Source organism: Budorcas taxicolor, chromosome 4 (genome assembly GCF_023091745.1).
Source record: "Budorcas taxicolor isolate Tak-1 chromosome 4, Takin1.1, whole genome shotgun sequence".
In the NCBI taxonomy this organism is placed as follows: Eukaryota; Metazoa; Chordata; class Mammalia; order Artiodactyla; family Bovidae; genus Budorcas; species Budorcas taxicolor.
Genome location: NC_068913.1, coordinates 53,055,413 through 53,074,772, shown reverse-complemented (window position 1 = coordinate 53,074,772; position 19,360 = coordinate 53,055,413). Strand labels below are relative to the sequence as shown.

At 44.5% G+C, this 19,360-nt stretch overlaps 1 protein-coding gene across 1 annotated transcript in view; it reads right to left on the bottom strand.

Annotated features, from left to right (window-relative positions):
• Nucleotides 1-763: 763 nt before the first annotated feature.
• The window catches only part of WNT2 (Wnt family member 2), a 45,242-nt gene continuing 26,645 nt past the window's right edge, over nt 764-19,360 (bottom strand). Inside the window, exon 5 of the mRNA XM_052638953.1 lies at nt 764-993. Within this exon, the coding sequence (XP_052494913.1) occupies nt 764-993 (230 nt within the window). The remainder of the gene's footprint in view (nt 994-19,360) is intronic.

Below are 19,360 nucleotides of genomic sequence, written 5' to 3'. Positions count from 1 at the left end.
TCCATCTTCACCCAGTAGTTACAGAGTACTGCCAGATCATCAGTCTCCTTTTTAATTCTCTTCAAATCTCATTCCCTAAAAGGTTCTTTATATTGAGCAGACAGTAATGCAAAGCAGTCACTTTCTGAGGCTTTTGCTATTGCACAGATTCCAAACTGTACCAACGGATAACAGACCCACCTTGTCACATCGGATTTTAATATGGCAACAAATGCCTTGAAATACATGCATTTGAAACCTGAAGTTTATTGAAAGCCATTTTTCTCCAGCCAATTGCCGATTACCCCAGAGGTAGCAGGCTGTGAAAATCACTTCATCAGGCAAAAGCCTTGCTTGGTCTTTTCAAGAATTAAAGTTAAATCAGTGGGGATTGATCCTGCTTTCTTTACTGTACCCTCCAGAGAGAAGTATAGAATTTCTTAACTGTGAACATTTGTTGAAAAACACAAAGGAAGCTCATTTGAGACACTTTTTCTCTCTGGTCATCTGCTCTCAAAAGAGGAAATGTTGAGGGGGGTGGAAACAGTGATCTGGCCCCTCCGCTCCTCTAACAACCTGTTGTGACCAGGAAGAGACATGTCCCAGGATGCCAGAAGTCAGAGAAAATAGGGCAGACTTAGTGTGCAGCGTGTGGCCCCAGTCAGCGGGAAGGGGCTTCTGTGCCTCAGGAAGTATCTCCCAGAGAGAACCCAAAGGCCCAGCGTCCTTGCAGATCCAATGGAGTCCTTGCGGGAGGGAAGATGGATGGCAGCCTCCGCTGGGGTCATGTCGGAGCTGCCCAGTCGGGGCTCTTCGGGGCCTTGCACGTGTGCACGTCCAGGGCCTCCACGCAGTCCTGGCAGCGCACGGCACAGCACCAGTGGAACTTACACTCGCACTTGGTCTTCCGGGTAACGTGGGAGGTGTCATAGCCTCTGCCACAGCACATGACTTCGCAGCTGTCCATGCCCCGGGAGGTCAGGTTGCACACACGGCCTGCTGTACCCAGGGAGCCTGGAAGACAGGTCAGGGCATGTTACTGAATTGGCATGGGTGGAATACAGCATGCTTCTGAAGGAAGGGTTCCAAGATCATCCTCCAGGACTGGGCCCTGATGCCACCTCACCACAGCCCAGGGCTGGACCACACAGCACATGTCAGCCTCGGCAGCAGTGGCAGTGAGGGCCACATCCAGGAAGGACTGACATGAAGCTCTGGGGCTGTCCTGAGCGTCCTGACTCCAGCACTCCCACTGTAAGCTGGATGAACTTTTCTGCCTACCCTTACCCAGCCTTGGACTGATGGGTCACTGAATGGCCAAGGCCAGGTCAGAATGAAAGAAGGACCTGTCCTGATCCTCCCTCTCCTGACCTTAAACTGCACTGAGGAAGCAGTGGCCAAAGTTATCTTGGAATCTGTCAGGGTATGGACCTCTTGCAAGGGAGGAGATTCTGCCTCCCTGGACCTGATTACACTGGCTTATAGGAACGATTAGAGAGCTCTGCTTGCTGAAGGGGATGTGTGGGCACCATTTGTGTAAGGCCTTGAGGAGGGAGCCATGCTCAGCCTGGTTTATTTTTTGTGCTTTGGTCTAGTGGGCCATTGAGATGTGTGTGAGACACCTGATTGAAGACAGGATTCTAGGTCTTTGATAAATAAAACCAGTATAAAAAGCCTGTTAGAAATGACTAGTGGACATTGTCTTAGTTGTTTAGGATGATGCTTGCTACATGGCAGTTCATATTTATGTATTTGTTTCTCCGAGAATCTCAAAGATAGGAAGCCTCTTAATTGTTCTTTTCCTGGGGAAGCACTCAGAATTCTTTTACAAGAGTGTTATCAGACAGCAGAACCAAGTGTGGTGGACATTTTTAGAGCCTGCTCAGCTTATAATGATCCTTCGTGCACAGAGCAGGGCGCCTGGCAGCAATAGTGAACAATGTGACTCTTCTCTGTTAGCAGCAGGTGATTGGGCCAGGGGTGGGCACTGACTTGAACTGGGCCACTCAGGTAGATTTCCCTGAGGATTTGTGCTTCTGATGGAGACAGTACAAACTCCAAGTATAAACTCAGTAGCTGTTGGCAGCTGTGTACCATGATGTGGTCTGTGGATGAGAAGACGTCACAGAGACAGGACGAGACAGATGTCCAGAGACAGTGAGGACAAGACATGGAATGAGAATGCTGCCCAGATGCTGGACTGTTTTCTGGACATTTCTCTCTGAGGTCTGGCTGCATTCCAGCCTTTGGATTCCTAGACACCCTGTATCCTTGTAATAAATTTCCCCTTTTAGCTTAAGCCACTCAAGTTTCTATTACTTGTGACTGACAATCCTAAATAATCTACAAACCTAGAGAAGCTAAGCTCTTTACTGAAAAACTAAAAAAAAAAAAACAAAAAACAAAAAATACTTTTATCAGGGTGAAAAAGACAGTGACTTCATTTTCTGTTCCTCCATTATTTAACTAGGAATTTCTCCCTCTTTATAACTCCTCCAGTGCCTCGTGACTCTGTTTATCACATTCCGCCCTGTGTTCCAATTATCTACATAAATGTCATGTTGCCCTGCCTGTCAAGAATGACCAGGGAAGCAGCCAGGTTCAAGCAGGGCATGGGGTCAAGAAGAAGAGTAGGAGGGGCAGGACTTGCTCTGCGTGATCAGGCCACTGACCGCAGGAAGACAGGCAGGGGAATTTCATAAGGACAGGAAGGATGGCAAAGGGCTGGGGTTAGGGTGGCGGGTGGGTCAGCCAGGGATGGCTCAGAGCCTACATCATGCTGAAGAAGCAAAGGGTTAGAAGAGACAGCAGCCAGATTCGGGGCAACCATCAGGACAGTACTCAGAATTACTGTGCAGAAAGGACTCACTGCCAAATGCTGCCTCTTAACAGCATACCCATTTATTTAATTCAGTAAATGTTTAGTGAATGCAAATGTGTAAGACATTGTGTGGCTACTTGGGGTTTTGGTGGTGATGATGAGGAAATAAAATAATTAGGATTTTTGTTCAGTTCTGATTCTCAGGAAACTCATAATACAAGGAAGAGATAAATATGTAAAGAGGTATTTCCACTACTTCAAGATAACTGCTCCATTTGCTGAAGACTTTCTATAGCCAAAGGCAGGGCTTTGTGAAAATAGCACCATAAAGCTAAAGACAATAGAGTGAGGTTATTTAGGGCTTGGACAGATCAGGGTTCAAATCCTAGCTTTACCATGTATGACTGTGTGACCTTGGGTAAATTAAGTAAGATAAATTACTAATCTCATTAAGCTTCAGTTTCCTCCCATGCAAAATTGGGATAAAAACAGTTCCTTCCTCAGGGGCTGTGGTGAGGATGGAATGAGATTATGCCTGGAGGTGCCTGGCATAAGAAGTGCTCAATAAATGTTAACCATTCATTCACTTGGGCTCAGATGGTAAAGAAATTCCCTGCAATGCAGGAGACTTGGGTTCAATCCCTGGATTGGGAAGATCCCCTGGAGAAGGGAATGCCTATCCATTCCAGTATTCTTGCCTGCAGAATCCCATGGACAGAGGAGCCTGGCAGGCTACAGTCCATGGGGTCACAAAGAGTAAGACACAGCTGAGTGACCAACACTTTACTTCATTCATTCACTTAACAAGTATTTAACAGAAGTGCCTACTGTGTGTTAGGCCTAGTTCTGGGAGCTTGAGCTGTGTCAATGAACAAAACAAAGATCCTGCCTGCTTTGAGGAGTTTATGTTCTAGGGAGAGTGCATGAAGCATATTATCATAATGATATTTATTAATATTAATAGTAGCAAACAGGATCAGAAAAGGAGCTGTTAATGGTTTTGTAGAGGAGGTGGCATTAGATATAAGACATGAAGGATGAATAGAAGATTGAAGGGAGAATGGGGTGACAGGCCTTTCTGGCAGGAGAGAACCTCCCAGTAGAAACTTGGAGGTCAAGTACACAGGAGACTGTGTAGATTCAACGTGACCAAGGCAGAGGCTGCATGTTAGGCAACAAACACGGAAAGGGAGGTTGGAGCAACAGGTCAGAGAGTCTTCCTGCTTTGCTACAATTAGGACTTTATTCCATGGTGGGGAGTGAGCCAGTCCAGATTTTTATTCAGAGAAAAATATGTCAAAATGATGAATCTGGAAGAGTGGCTTGGGGCAGGGTGGTATCTTGAGTCCTTTGGATTAGTCCAGGCAAGAGATAATGAGAGGAGGCAGAAGACAAATGCATGAGGTGTTAAAGAGGAAGGATCACTAGGTTTCATGACTCACTGGATTAAAGATGAGTTGTAGGGGTGATAACGTGTCAGGTAGGAAAAGACTGGAAACTGTTCATTCGGTTCAACAATAAGGGGGGTAACTAGTGCCCTTTAATGGGAGCTGCCTCAGTGGGACAACATGGGTGGACGCAGTGGACTGAAGCATGAACAGGAGGAGAGGCCAGGTGGTGACGAAGAAGCTTGATGATGAAGCGAATGGAAGAGCACAGGTGAAAGGAGTGATGTGGCCGGGACTTCCCCGGGGCACCAGTGGCTGAGGCTCTGTGCTCCCTTGCAGGGGGCCTGGGAACTAGATCCCACACGCTGCAACTAAGAGCTTGTGTGCCACAGCTAAAGAGCCCACGTGGCACAACTAAGACGCAGTGCAGCCAAAGAGCACATTTAGAAAAAGAAAAACACTAATGAAAAAGAAGAGATGAGGCTGGAGATGGAACTTCAAGGCGACTTCCGGCCATTAAGTTGACTGGGAGTTTGTTGTGTTGCAGGATCTGATGCACTGCGTGTAGGTGTTCCTTATATAAAGTACAAAAATGGGGAAAACTATGCTATTAGAGGTCAGGGTAGTGCTGTCTTTTGGTGGGTAGCAGTGAAAAGAGGTGCAGAGGAGACTTCCAGAATACTATTCTCTTCAAGTTCCTGATCTGGGCGCATGTTATTAATACCCGGAGGTGCTTCTTTGAGAATTCACTGAGCTGTACACGTGGGATACATGCACTTTGCGGTATGAGAAAAAGAAGAGAAGGGGGAAGAGGAGGCAGAGGAAGCAGCAGCTGACACATGTGCAAAGACGTGGAAATGTGTGAGGAGCAGAAAAGTGTTCACTTTGCTGAGAAGGTAGTGCTAAACAGGGCAGTGGCCGGAGATGAGCCGGTCAGGTGGGCAGAACCTGCCTGGGAAAGACCTTGTGTCTCAGGCTCAGGGGTTTACATGTTAGCCAAGGGCAGGGGGGTGCTCCCTAAAAGGGTGACGTGATCTGATTTGCATTTCAGAAGAATCACTAGGGGTGACTGGATTGCAGGGGGCCAGGGTGAAGGCCAGCAGACAAGTTAGAGACCAATGAAACTCTGGGCAGGACACGACGTGGCTTGGACGGAGACAGTGGTGGTGTGAACGGGAGAGGCTGACAGACTCGAGAGACGCTGAGGAGGAGCATCTCAGGATGTGCGGGCTGACTGGACCAACAGGTGAGAGGATGCGACTGAGCAGTGCTTCCGGGCTTCTGACAGCAGCGCTTGGGTTTACGTGGGGACATTCTCGGAGGTGGGAACACCTGGGATGGGCAGGCTTTGAGGAAAGATAACTCGCTTAGTTTGCAGCATGTCGAGCTGGCTGTGAATGTGGGCCATCCAGGTCGGAATGGTCACTGAAAATCCTCTTTGGGACTCAGGAGAGAGGTCAGGATGGAGACACGGATTAGGACATCTTTTGCGGAATGGCAACTGAAGCCCGGGGTGTGAAAGAGACCCCTAGCAGGTGTGAAAAGTGTTCTCACCTGCCATCCACAGGAGACTCAGAATTTTTACCTTTTTTGTGTCTTGTTCATAAGCCCTGCACACTGATAAACATTCCTCACTTCTGCTGATATGCTGTTATCATAATATAAACCCATTAAAATGCAGTTCAAATTCTGTACCCACTTTGGGGTTGTGGGGCACAGGGGCCAGGACAGGGAGACAAAATGTCTCCTTCCTGAATCAGGCTGTGGGCCTTTAACTGACGTCACATGCGGCAGTCGTCCTCTGGTGGCTTGTGAGCGCAAGGAGGTCTATGCTGGCATTCTAGCTCATCCTTGAGTAATGGCCCTGGTGGGTTTTGTCCCCCAAATGCAGCGACTGAACTAGACCCCATCTGGACAGATGGCTACTCAGTGAAGGAATCTCCACATCGTCCAAACTCTGAGAGGAGCAGACAGAGCGACGGCCACTGGCAAGAGCTTAACTCGGAGGTGGTTTCAGAAAAAGAGGCGGAGACGCTGGCACTGAGTTGTCTCAGCAGTTCAGTGTTCAGCTACAGAATGCTGGAGCAATGAGACTCTGAACAGAAGGGTGAGAGTCGCTGAAGTGAGAGCGCTGTGAGGTTGCAGCCTGGAGTGGCCACAGCCCTTCCGGGGGATGAGCAGCACCAGGATGGGCCGGCTGAGAGGAAGGCGGAGGCTGCCTAGCAACAGACTACCAACCGGCTCTGCTTTGGGCTTTGGATCTTATTAGATCTGAAGACAGACTGTAGGAAGGAAGGGAAGTTCTGACACTTGCTGTAATTTGGGCAGAAGATATGATTGGAGGACATCACCAACTTAATGGACATAAGTTTGAGCAAACTTCAGGAAATAGTGAAGCACAGGGAAACCTGGAGTGCTGCAGTCCATGCGTGGGGCTGCCAAGTCAGACATGACTGACCGAACCACGGAAAAAGCAAGAGAGTTCCAGAAAAACATCTATTTCTGTTTTATTGACTATGCCAAAGCCTTTAACTATGTGGATCACAATAAACTGTGGAAAATTCTGAGAGAGATGGGAATACCAGACCACCTGACCTGCCTCAGCAATACCTTTCCTGACCTGTCAGGAAGCAACAGTTAGAACTGGACATGGAAAAACAGACTGGTTCCAAATAGGAAAAGGAGTACGTCAAGGCTGTATATTGTCACCCTGCTTATTTAACTTCTATGCAGAGTACGTCATGAGAAACGCTGGACTGGAAGAAACACAAGCTGGAATCAAGATTGCCCGGAGAAATATCAATAACCTCAGATATGCAGATAACACCACCCTTATGGCAGAAAGTGAAGAGGAACTAAAAAGCCTCTTGATGAAAGTGAAAGAGGACAGTGAAAAAGTTGGCTTAAAGCTCAACATTCAGAAAATGAAGATCATGGCATCCAGTCCCATCACTTCATGGGAAATAGATGGGGAAACAGTGGAAACAGTGTCAGACTTCATTTTTTTGGGCTCCAAAATCACTGCAGATGGTGACTGCAGCCATGAAATTAAAAGATGCTTACTCCTTGGAAGAAAAGTTATGATCAACCTAGATAGCATATTCAAAAGCAGAGACATTACTTTGCTGACTAAGGTCCATCTAGTCAAGGCTATGGTTTTTCCAGTAGTCATGATTGGATGTGAGAATTGGGCTGTGAAGAAGGCTGAGCACCAAAGAATTGATGCTTTTGAACTGTGGTGTTGGAGAAGGCTCTTGAGAGTCCCTTGGACTGCAAGGAGATCCAACCAGTCCATTCTGAAGGAGATCAGCCCTGGGATTTCTTTGGAAGGAATGATGCTAAAGCTGAAACTCCAGTACTTTGGCCACCTCGTGCAAAGAGTTGACTCATTGGAAAAGACTTTGATGCTGGGAGGGATTGGGGGCAGGAGGAGAAGGGGATGACAGAGGATGAGATGGCTGGATGGCATCACTGACTCGATGGACGTGAATCTGAGTGAACTCCGGGAGATGGTGATGAACAGGGAGGCCTGGCGTGCTGCGATTCATGGGGTTGCAAAGAGTTGGACATGACTGAGCGACTGAATTGAACTGAACTGAACTGAACAACAGAGCTATTTCATCAAAACCCTGAAGACAGCATTTGCCAGAGTGCAGAAACTATATAAAACTTGTTGGTATTGTTTTCCTGGATCAAAATTAGAATAAGGACTTAGTATTATTGACAGCAGTAGGCCTCTGTTGTCTTCGGAACCTCCCATTACTCTTTCAAGACAGAAAACAACACCATCACCATCATCTTTAAAAAGAATCAAGACTATGCATTTGTGCATGTGTGTTGGGGGGAGAGAGTGAGCTCACGTGTATGAAAAGGAGTCACTGACTCCTTGTTTAATGCTAAATATTTGGGACATATATTTTAGATCTTTTATTCTAAATAATATACCAACTTATTAAATAATGAGTCACTCATTTCATGATCTGATGACCCCTGCCTGGGCCACAAATAAAACCAGCTACACTATCAGATTTAAGCCCAAAAGGGCCAGTTTTTACATTTTCAAAGCCAGATAGAGCTGAAGTTCATCCATCCTGTATTTTCTCCTCTCTTTTACCCCTCTTCTTCTTTCTTTTTTTTCCCCTCTACATTTTTTCTTATCCTCTTTCTCTTCTTTTTGTTCATAACTAGGGCCAATATTTAACTTATACAGGCCAGGCCCTGTGATAAGCCTTTGCCTGCATTATCTCATTTAATACTCATAAGCACTTATAAAGTAGGTACTATTATCATCACTGTTTTGGAAATGAGCAAAGAGAAGGTCAGGGAGGTTAAGTGATCACACGGCAAGCAGGTGACAGGGTCAGAATTTGGAGAAGGCATATCCGAGCCCAGAGATGGAGGCCTTGACCTTGTGATTGGGCCTCGTGTCCTGCCAGAAAATAGGAAATAGGCCCCAGAAAGCTGGCTCATGTGTAACAGTATGTGATCAGTGCTTCTACCTATTTCCTGCTCTCTCCCTTCATTATTTTATCAACTGAAGAACTTGCAAAGGTAGGTCCTGACATGCAGCTGTTTTGGAGGGGAACCTTTTCTCCAGCACATGATATGTCATCGACAATTAAGACATGTAAAGTTATGTAAGAAAGTAGACAAGGCTGGTTAGCATGGTACTTATAGCTTATACTGCATCCTTCCTTTATAATATTCCTGTTGAATTCCTATCTCCTTTCTGAGGAACTACACAGACTGATTACTTTGTAATAGCAGGGTATACATCTCTAAAACTTGTGTGCCCTCAAGGAGGTTCTAATGTACGTCTCAGATGTGACTGAGACTCTGGGAGGAGCGTCTCTACACTGAATTCTCTAGTTTAGAAAAGCCTGTATCATCAACTGGGCTTCCCCAGTGGGTCAATGGCAAAGAATCCACCTGCAGTGCAGGAGACACAGGTTCAGTCTCGGGGTCCAGAAGACCCCCTGGAGGAGGGCATGGCAAGCCACTCCAGTATTCTTGCCTGGAGAGTCCCATAGACAAAGGAGCCCGGCGGGCTGCACTCCAAAGAGTCAGACGTGACTGAAGCGACTGAGTGCGAGGCAGCACACATCAGCTTGCATCTCACTAAAAAGGAAATGGCATCACTTGATCACTCACCTAACTCTTCTCAGACTTCATTCTGAGATTCTCTGTGCCATTTCCAAATGCCAAATTGGTCACATATTTGCATCATACAATGTCTACAATAGCCTGTGTGGCTGGCTCTAAAAATCCTTCACAGGAGAAATTTTAAAAATATTTTTGAGTAATGGCCTAATATCAGCCTCCCGAATTGATATGCTAAAAGATAAACATATATTTAGATGCTTCAGATTTGATTGCTTATTTAAAATATTATTGACATTGCTTTATAGTATTATTTCTTACTACACTTTGATTTACTCAGTTCACTGAACAGAAGTGCCAAGTAGGAAACTCTTTTCCCTGACTTCCTTTGCTTTAGGTTTGTGAAATATGCCCAGATGTGTGGCCTGCTGGGTACAGATCCCATTGCCCATGGTGGAGCAGTCTTAGGCCCAGCAGACCCAGCCTTCTATCATCTTTACACTACACCGTAGTCAGACCATCTGCCTGGAGTCAGTGCCCGGGAGATCCAGGCTGTCTGCAACCATGGGAAGGTGCAGCTTCCAGCCAGATCGACCTTTCTCCTCCCACAGGTGTTGTCCTCATCCTGACCCACACAAGAGCTCACAAACCTGTGAGGGAAAAGGATAAAGAATTGGAGCTTCTAAACTGTGTAACTTTGGGACCACATAACACACCTTCGGTGGAACAAGGCTGATGGAACATTACAGAATCAAGCATGCCATCCCCAGAGCTATAAAATTAATAACGGAGTCAGGGTTCCTAGCGCAGAAACACTTCTGTCTCCACTGACATGCATCTTCCTGACAGCAGAGGAGGATGGGGGGCTTGTGCTAATAGTTCCCAGACCCACACCTCAGGGACCTGGAGGAAGGGCGCTCTCTATCTCTCTGGATGGGTCTGTATCTCTGGAAATTCCTGCCCTCCAGGCTGACAGAAGCCCATATGTTGACCATTAGGGCATAAAGCAAGATTCACTTAAGCCCGTCATCCAATAGGCTGTTTCTCCTCTGGCTGACTTACATGTTGTCATTCACAACACAGATTTATCGAGGGAAGAAAAGAATGTTAAAGAGCACATGTTAGAGGCCGCACATTCATCTGCTTGGAAGGCTTCCCTTCCTTGCATCAAGGATCGTAAAGCTACAGCCGGGACAATGTTTCTCCACTTATCTCAAGGCATTTTATTCAGCATTCTCATAATCACTAGGAAAGGTTTGACTGGCTCAGGAAAGAGCATCCCATTAAATTAGCGAATCCTATTGGAGAAGGCAATGGCACCCCACTCCAGTACTCTTGCCTGGAGAATCCCATGGATGGAGGAGCCTGGTGGGCTGCAGTCAATGGGGTCGCAGAGTCGGACACGACTGAGTGACTTCACTTTCACTTTTCACTTTCCTGCATTGGAGAAGGAAATGGCAACCCACTCCAGTGGTTTTGCCTGGAGAATCCCAGGGACGGGGGAGAGCCTGATGAACAGCAGCAGCAGCATCCTGGAATTAAAGTTGTTGAGTCACACTCTTCAAGGTTTTCTTTATCTGGCACTAACTAGCCTGCTGCTGCTGCTGCTGCTAAGTCACTTCAGTCGTGTCTGACTCTGTGCGACCCCATAGACAGCAGCCCACCAGGCTCCCCCATTCTTGGGGTTCTCCAGGCAAGAACACTGGAGTGGGTTGCCATTTCCTTCTCCAATGCATGAAAGTGAAAAATGAAAGTGAAGTCGCTCAGTCGTGTCCGACTCTTCGTGACCCCATGGACTGCAGCCCACCAGGCTCCTCCGTCCATGGGATTCTCCAGGCAAGAATACTCGAGTGGGGTGCCATTGCCTTCTCCGACTAGCCTAAGCCATGTTTATTTCCCATCTCCCTCCACCCACAGCCTCATCAAGCTGACTCCTCACTGTCCTACTGAAGTGACTTTCTGATGTCACAGCCATGTAGACCGTAGAGTTACCCTCACCTGCCACACGGGACTTTCCCCTAACTCCTTTAGACTGAAAGTCTTCCCACCCCTCAAGATTCAGGGCCTACTTCAGCACCTTTCATCGAGCACTCTCTGTCCGCTCCAAGCCCACCTGGACCATCTTCCTAAGTCCTGTAATGTTAGCACATCAGGCTCTAGGGCTCATACACTGTTTTGAAATGTTTGGTGATTTCTCATACATCTTGTTCCCTAAGGACAGTGTTAGGTCTCATATTACTCAGGTGGTAAACACATTCTTCCTGATTTATTAAGTACTAAAATCAATTTCTTACAAATTAATATCAACCTTCCCTTGCCAAACAGAGGCATACTTCTCCAGGAAGGGCTCACCCAAGGGCACTGTGAGGAGGACAGAGGAGCTGAGAGCCTGGTTTTTATTTGAAATATCTCACTTGATATATAAAGAGAACATATACAAGAAATGTGGCACATTTTTAAATGATAGAAATTAAAAATGACAGGAGACTCTGTGGCATCAGATTCAGGTTCTGTTATTGCAGACTTAGAGTAAGATTAATTAACAACCCATTCATTTGAAGATTGAGTCATAGGAACCTTAGGAATTTCTAAGTGAGATACATATCTTAAGAGACCCAGAGAAGTGAATTTGTCCAAGACTACCCAGTTAGTAATCAGTAGAAATAATCATAGGCAGCATCCATCTCCTAATCTATAATGCAGGGCTCTTTATTATATGAAATTTGCAAATTCATAGGCATATGAAATTTGCAAATTCATAGGCATATGAAATTTGCAAATTTTAAGTTGCCATAGCAGCACAAAATAAGTTGTATGGGGAAAGCTTAAAAGAAGTATGCAGATACATTATTTTAAAGTACTTTAACATTCTTTTATTTGTAACACATTAATATAGTAATTAGAAATAATCACACATTAATACAATAATTAGAAATATTTTTTTCTATTTCCAAAAAAGTAAAGGATATCTATTTGATAAATTCTTTGTTGTTAGTAGTTATGTCAAAGACTTAGAAATCAGAAAATTAAATTTTCTTTTTTTTTAATAAAAAATTTTTTTTTAAAAAAACTTTACAAATTCAATCTAATAGTCACTGTCAAATCAGGGTACTTTTTAATGTATCCTAAACGTATAGTAATTCTAGCAAGCTTGTATTCTAAAAGGAAATGCAGATTTACGGATCATGTCTATACTATAAAATAGCATTGGCTGTAAAAGGTATTTTGGTATGTTAGCAATGAAATCTGATGAACTGGCCTGTAATCCCACTGATAACAGTAAATGAAAAAGGCCCCCCAAAGAGTAAAAGAACTGAGTATTTGGTGGCAGCTAAAAGTAACATATAGAGTCTGCTGCTGCATTTATTTAAGACCTTTTATCTCATCCAAGGAAATGGATACCCAGAAGCATCTTAGGCTCTGTAAATGCCCCACTAATGCACTTGAATATGAGGAAAAATTCCATTTAACACTTATGCTTAAATGGGAATTTTCATAGGCTGTGTGTTATAATCAGTGATGAATGAAGACAGGCTGAAAAAAGAAACCAAATTATCTTTAAGCTGCACACTGCACCAACATAAGTATCCAGCTAAAATGATGAACATATTTTGTGTTGCTTATAACTCGCCATTCAGTTCAGTTCAACACATGTTTATATACTAGGTGCCAGGGATTCAGTGGTGAACAGACAGATGTATTAATAGTTCCTGCCATCATGGAGTCAGAATCCAGTGGGGCAGACAGGTAGTGAACAAATATTTAAACCAAAACTGCTGGCACATTCTAGGAATGAAAGAAGGCGGCGTTCTGTGATAGATCCTTTGTACATTCTAAGAGGACATGCTGATGGACCAGATGTGGAAGTGAGAAAGCAGCGTAACAAAGGATGTGTGGGTTTATGGCTTGACCCATGGAGTGGGCAGTCATGCCATTTTCTGAGAAGGGGAAACCTGGGGAAGACATGTTTGGGAATGGGGCAAATCTAGAGCTCAATTTCTAACAGAAGTAGGTTGATAAAAACATGAGCATGCTGGAGCTGTTAAGCAGGGGGTTGAATACAGAATGAGGAGAGAGGAGAGGACACAGATGAGGTCTGAGGAGCAGTTAGAACCGTATCAACGGAGGAGGCCACCCAGAGAGAAAATGCAGAGGAACCAGTGAGAAGAGACTAGATTGGGCCCTGAAGATCTTCAAGGTTGAGAAGTAGACAAGGAGACACTAACAACTGAAACTGAGAAAGACCAATTTCAGGTCAGGAGGAAAATCAGGAGACTGCAGTGTTACAGAGGTCAAGAAAACAGTGTTATAAGAAGGAGGGATAGGCTATCTGCATTATATGCCACCAGGAATTTGAGGGTCCACCAAATAGTATTGATATAAATTAAATAAGATAATCAGTAATTACTGTGAAAATGGTAACTTAAAAACCTCACCAATATATTTTCGTATCATTCTTGCCTATTCTAGCTGTCTTAGCACTTTTTGAGATATCATGAAATTTCTACAATAAAGCTTAACATAGAAAGGGATAAAAAACTTATTCTTTAATTTTCAAAGTGACAAATGTAAGGTAAGACCTCATAATAGAGCAATGGAGTGAGAACTGAAACCTAAGAAAATCACATTTTGGCCCAGGTAGGGTTTCCTAGCACCTAGCCTGTGTCCCCTGCCTGCCACCCACCTGGGTCATCCACAAGGACCGGGAGGCCTATGAAGCCATGAGGGCAAAGACCAATTCTGACTACCTCATTTTTGCATTCCTGGGGCTTAGCGTAGTTTCTGGCATATAGAAGGGCCTTAATAAATATTTGTTCCATGAAGAGATGAGGATCCTCAGATATCCTGGTGGGAATTGTACATTTCGGATCAAAATAAGGCCCACCCACTGCTATTGGCTGAGATGGTGTTCTCTTGTTTTTTTTTTTAATCAGGTCATAATCACAGAGTTCGGAGGTTCTGCAAGCTAGTCACACCACGGGGTAGGTCTAGAACACCAACCAGTCTGTGTAAGCCTTGGTTGGGGTTGTGTTCCCATAGCTATTGAGCTGTTTGCTAATATGATTTACGTGGGAAGAACCACGATATCTGAGAACTCACATCATTCACAGTCTGCAGCTGTTAGGCAGGTAAAGCTCTCCTCTGATTTCTGAGGAAGTTCACTTTATGCATTTCACTTTGCAGAAATTCTACATCAGTACCGGTTTTTGCTAACCAGAAGAAATCCCAAGAGAATTTCTGCTTTACCAAAAGAGGCGAAAAGTGAAAGTAGCACTGAGCCTTTGTTTTTGGAGCAAGCCGGTACAGAGGCAGCGCCCGCCCAGAGCAACAGGAGTAGCCCTACCCAGCTCCTTCCCCAGGACCTGCACTCAGCATCTCAGTACCAAGGCGCCGTCACCTGGCACTGAGTTCGTGAGTGTCCATGCTCTATCTCCATGGATTCTGTGCATCTGTTAGCAAGATGTGTCCTAAGGTAATCACTTCTTCGCTTTTGGCCATTTCGGCTTATGAAAGTTTTTATAGGAAGGTTCTGCTTCTAGACAGCAAGGGAAACCTGTCTCAGGCTTTCAGTAACAAGTTAAACAACTGGTAAACTCCATTTGCTTTCTGAACTTGACAGGAGGATTGCTTGTTTTCTGCAGCAGGAGAGGAGACCTCGTGGTGACCTCTGGCCCAGGTCAGGGTTTTACAGAATAACCAGTGCAAGTGGTCTGTGATTAGGTGCAGGCCTTCTCTGGAGAGACAGCAGCATTCCTTAGCCAGAGATGCACCTATCTCTAACTTAAGGACTTCTTTGATTTACAGATGCCAGGGGCAATAACCAGAGGAGATAACCACACAACCACCCATCCCCGAAAGCCCACTTCCTAGATCTGGCCTCCAGTTCGGCCTGCAAAATGTCATATGCACAGCATCACACAGCTGTACCTACTCTCCGAATCTCTAGGAAGTATTTATAGTTGAACATCAGAGCACTCAGCTTCTTCAATGGAGGACTGGGGGGTAAAAAATGTCTTTTGTCATTATTGTTGCCATAAGAAAATCTTCCTTTACAGGTTTTCAAGCTTATCATTTCTTAGGAGCAATTGAAGACATAACACCCTCCAAATCTGAAAGGGCTTGTAATTGAATGGGGCTTCTAGGCAGTCTAAGCTGAATGTGGTTGAAGTTTCCCCACCTCCCAGCTCCCTGCTTTGCGGGCACCTCATTCCATTATGTTCTGTGTCCTCATGCTGCCTTTTTATTACACAGCCCCCCAGTCGCTACTCTCAAGTTTCAGGAAGTAAGGTAAGAAAAGTATAGAATTTTGTTTTGATTTTATTTATTTTGTTTTGTTTACCACTTACAGGCCACAAAATCTTGGACAAGTTAACTTTTCAGAGGCTCAGTTTCCTTCTCTATAAATAGAGGTAACTGCTGTGAAGATTTAAAGAAAATGCACATAAGGCTTGCAGTCCAAGGCCTGATTCTCAGTAGGAGTTCACCCAAAGTTCCCATTACCTTTCCAACCTGAGGTTTGGGTCTGTCTTCACCCAGGAATACCCTAGGGTCTTGACTCACCCTTCTGTAATTCTCACCAAAATCTACTAGTCCTGATATCATTGTTCCAGGCCTTCACTAAAGGACTGACTTGATGATCTCCGTCAAGCTAATTCCAAGGGAAGCTTTGATGGATGAGATCATTTCAGAGTGCTCTTCCCAGTAAAAGAGGGTCCCAAAAAATGCCTTAATGTGAAAGAACACCCTCTCATACTGTGTAAGTCAAGGCAGGGATATTTTTGAGTGACATTTATTTAGAGCTTTTCAAATAGAAAAACTTCTTTTTCCTTTGTAAGAGATCAGATATTTAACAACAACAACAAATATCTCAGGTAAGATTTCTTCGTACCTGATACTTATAGAAAATCAGGGAATTGTGGATTCCCTGAGAAGTGAAGTGACAGTGTTAGTTGCTCAGTTGTGTCCAACTCTTTACAACTTTATGGACTGTAGCCAGCCAGGCTTCTCTGTCCGTGGAATCCAGGCCAGAATACTAGAGCGGGTAACCATACCCTTCTTCAGGGGATCTTTCCCACTCAGGGATCAAACCCGGGCCTCCCTCATTGCAGGCAGATTCTTTGCCCTCTTAGCTACCAGGGAAACCCTATGGATTTTTCAAACTTTGATGTGCTTGAGTGTGAAAAGCATACAGAATCTCATGAAAAAAACCCTGAGATTCTGATCCAACAGGTCTCTGAAGAAGTCCTCACTTTGGAAAACAGTGGACTAGACCGACAGACTTTATCCACTTCACAAATTGAAATTACAAAACAAGCCAGCTCACATCAGTCAGATTAGGAGTGGATTTGAACAGGAAGAAGCCACTAACTAGCAAGAGTAAAGTCTGCCAATTCCAAATATCTATGACTTGACAATGTTCAGTCTTCTTACCACCATTGCTTTTCTAAGTGCTGACAAAGGGAAGCTGCCCAATCAGTTGAATATTAAATGTACATGATATTTTTTTTTTTAAAAAAAAGCAAGATAAAATGACCACAACACAGCAGAGTGGTGAAATCAAGGGAAAGGTTAGTGTCAATTTTAAAAGAGAAAGTGAATATATATACACACACACACGCATATATGTATACACAAATATATTTGATTTAAATTTTACTGAAAACTTCTGACTTATTTTGGAGCCTGGATAACTCTGATGGTAACCCATTTCTAAGGAGAGGGAAGCTGGTTTGTGCAGTCCATGGGGTCTCGAAGAGTCAGACACGACTTAGCAAGTGAACAACAATAACTTATTTCGAACATGTTCCATTTACCGTAAAGCAGGTCTGATGTCGTGCAATCATACAGAGAGACTCTCTCAGTGATGTCCTGACTCGTTAACCGTGAGTGCGTCTTAGAATGTACACCAGAGGATGTCAGCACTGACCCGAATGAGGGTGGAGAGCCCAGAGAAGAAATGCCACTGAGTTAGATTCGGGAATCTCCCTCCTCACAGTTCTCAGACTCTCTCATGTCTCACTGCCTGAACAATCGAAAGCTGGGAGCCACTCCAGGAAGATTCAGAACTACACACTTTGACCGATTCTTCAGAGCACATACCGCAGAAGTCTCTAGTAGAAAGTAGCCTGGAGAAAGTCTCGTCTCTATACAGACCAGGGCTAGGCCCTCAGCAGCCGTTTGGGTTAAAGGAGGCTGTCTCAGGGAAAATCGGCATCTCATATATGTGTTATTTGTAAGTGTTCTTTGTCCAGATATGAACAATGACAAAATACTGTCAGAAATCCAAGATTTCTCCACATAATATCAAACACCCTAAATCATATTTTCACTAAAACAGTCATCTAAGGGTCAACAGAACTAAAAAGAAATATTGCAAGTTTTCATAGATGACTTTGGCATTTTTCTAGGCTTAGCTAAAATAAAAAGGCCTTAAGTATAGTTCAATTTATGAATAATCTAGGAATCTTAGTGGATATCTGATCTAAAACAATGGAACTGGCTACTTAAAAAGATAACAAGGTGGCCCCTGGTAGATCAATACCAACCCAGAACCAAATTCAAATCTTTTTAAGTCAGAGAAGCTAAAATAGAAGGGAAATAAGAGAGGGACTAAATTATATAACCTCCCTCAGAAAGTCTAGACCTGCAGCAGTAGGCCTTGTGGCTGGTGCATTTGGAGGCAGAGTGCAATAGTTACAAGGATGGGAGGACTTGGATTCAAGTCCCTGCTCTGCCTCTTACCCATTAGAGTCCTTGGGAAAAATCCGTAACCTGTCTGAGCCTCAGTTTCCCCTCCCATGAAGTGGGATAATAACATCCCACTTTACTCAATGAGAGAATATAGATCAAGCCCTATTATGTGGTGGGTACTGCAACTGTGTTTGCTATTTTAGGATCAAGAAACAGAATCATGTTCTAATATATGGGAGTATAAAAAGCAAAGTGTGCAAGAATAACTTAGTATCCTGAAGAGGCAGCAGGGATTCAATTCAGAATCTCCCCCTTGTGAAGAGAAAGTAAGGGCTTTCTATCTATATGTAGCAGTTAAATGGTCATCATGCATAACTGCTTCACTGTGCAAACTGCTTCAATTCAAAAAACCAGAAAAGATGTCCAGGGGAAGCAGGTCCTCTTATGTTTGAAGTGAGGTTCATGCTTCACCCGTCCTTTCACATACATGCCCTGGGAGAAAGACAGGAGCAAGTTGTAATGTCTGGGTTAGGAGCACAGGTCATGGGGTCAGACAACTGGACATTCATCCCCTCCAAGACCAGCCAGATCTTGAGCTGGTTACTCACTTTCTCATCTGTACAATAGAGACAGTGATATCCAGGGTACTTAACTGATCTCAAAAATTATAAGAGGTGAATTTGGTTCCTGGTTGATGTTGATCAACCAGGAGCCACCCTCTTCTTAATCATTTTTGTCTTTTTTCTTCAATAATCAGTTCCAGTGCACTGATGTCATAGGGCGGTTCTAAGGATTAAATAAGACCATGTGTGCAATGGTCTTAGAGCAGTACCTGGCACACAGGAGTCAGTACATTGTTCCTAAAGTGATCCTGATGTCATCAGCCCCATGCTTGTCTGAGCAGTCTGAAGTTAAGCAGCTAGTTAGCAGCAGAAAGGAACCCAGACCTCTGGGACCCTCCTGTACCAAAACACAGGTTTCTTGGGGATTGGGTGGAAACTTCGGCCTGACAGGTAGGATGACTTGTTAGAGGTCGCAAAGCACGTGAGGAATGCAGCAGGGCACAGCATCTGGCCCTTTCGCTCAGCAGTTATTAATCCAGGGGCTGCATGTCCAAACGTGCTCTGGGGCTGCAAAGAACCAGCTCATCAAACCATGAAGGCAATTCAAGCACTTGGGGACAAAGAAGAGGCTCTGGACTTTTTGTGACATCCCCTGATGATCCTGCTCAGACCTGTGATGGGAGCTGCTGACGTCCGCTCTGTTTTACTGTTTCCTTTGCAATTACTTTGGAATGAAAAACAAATTCAGAATTTGAATTCGAGGATGTTTTTCCTGGTAATGAATTCCCTTGCTTTCTACTAAGCCTGAGAAGTTGGCT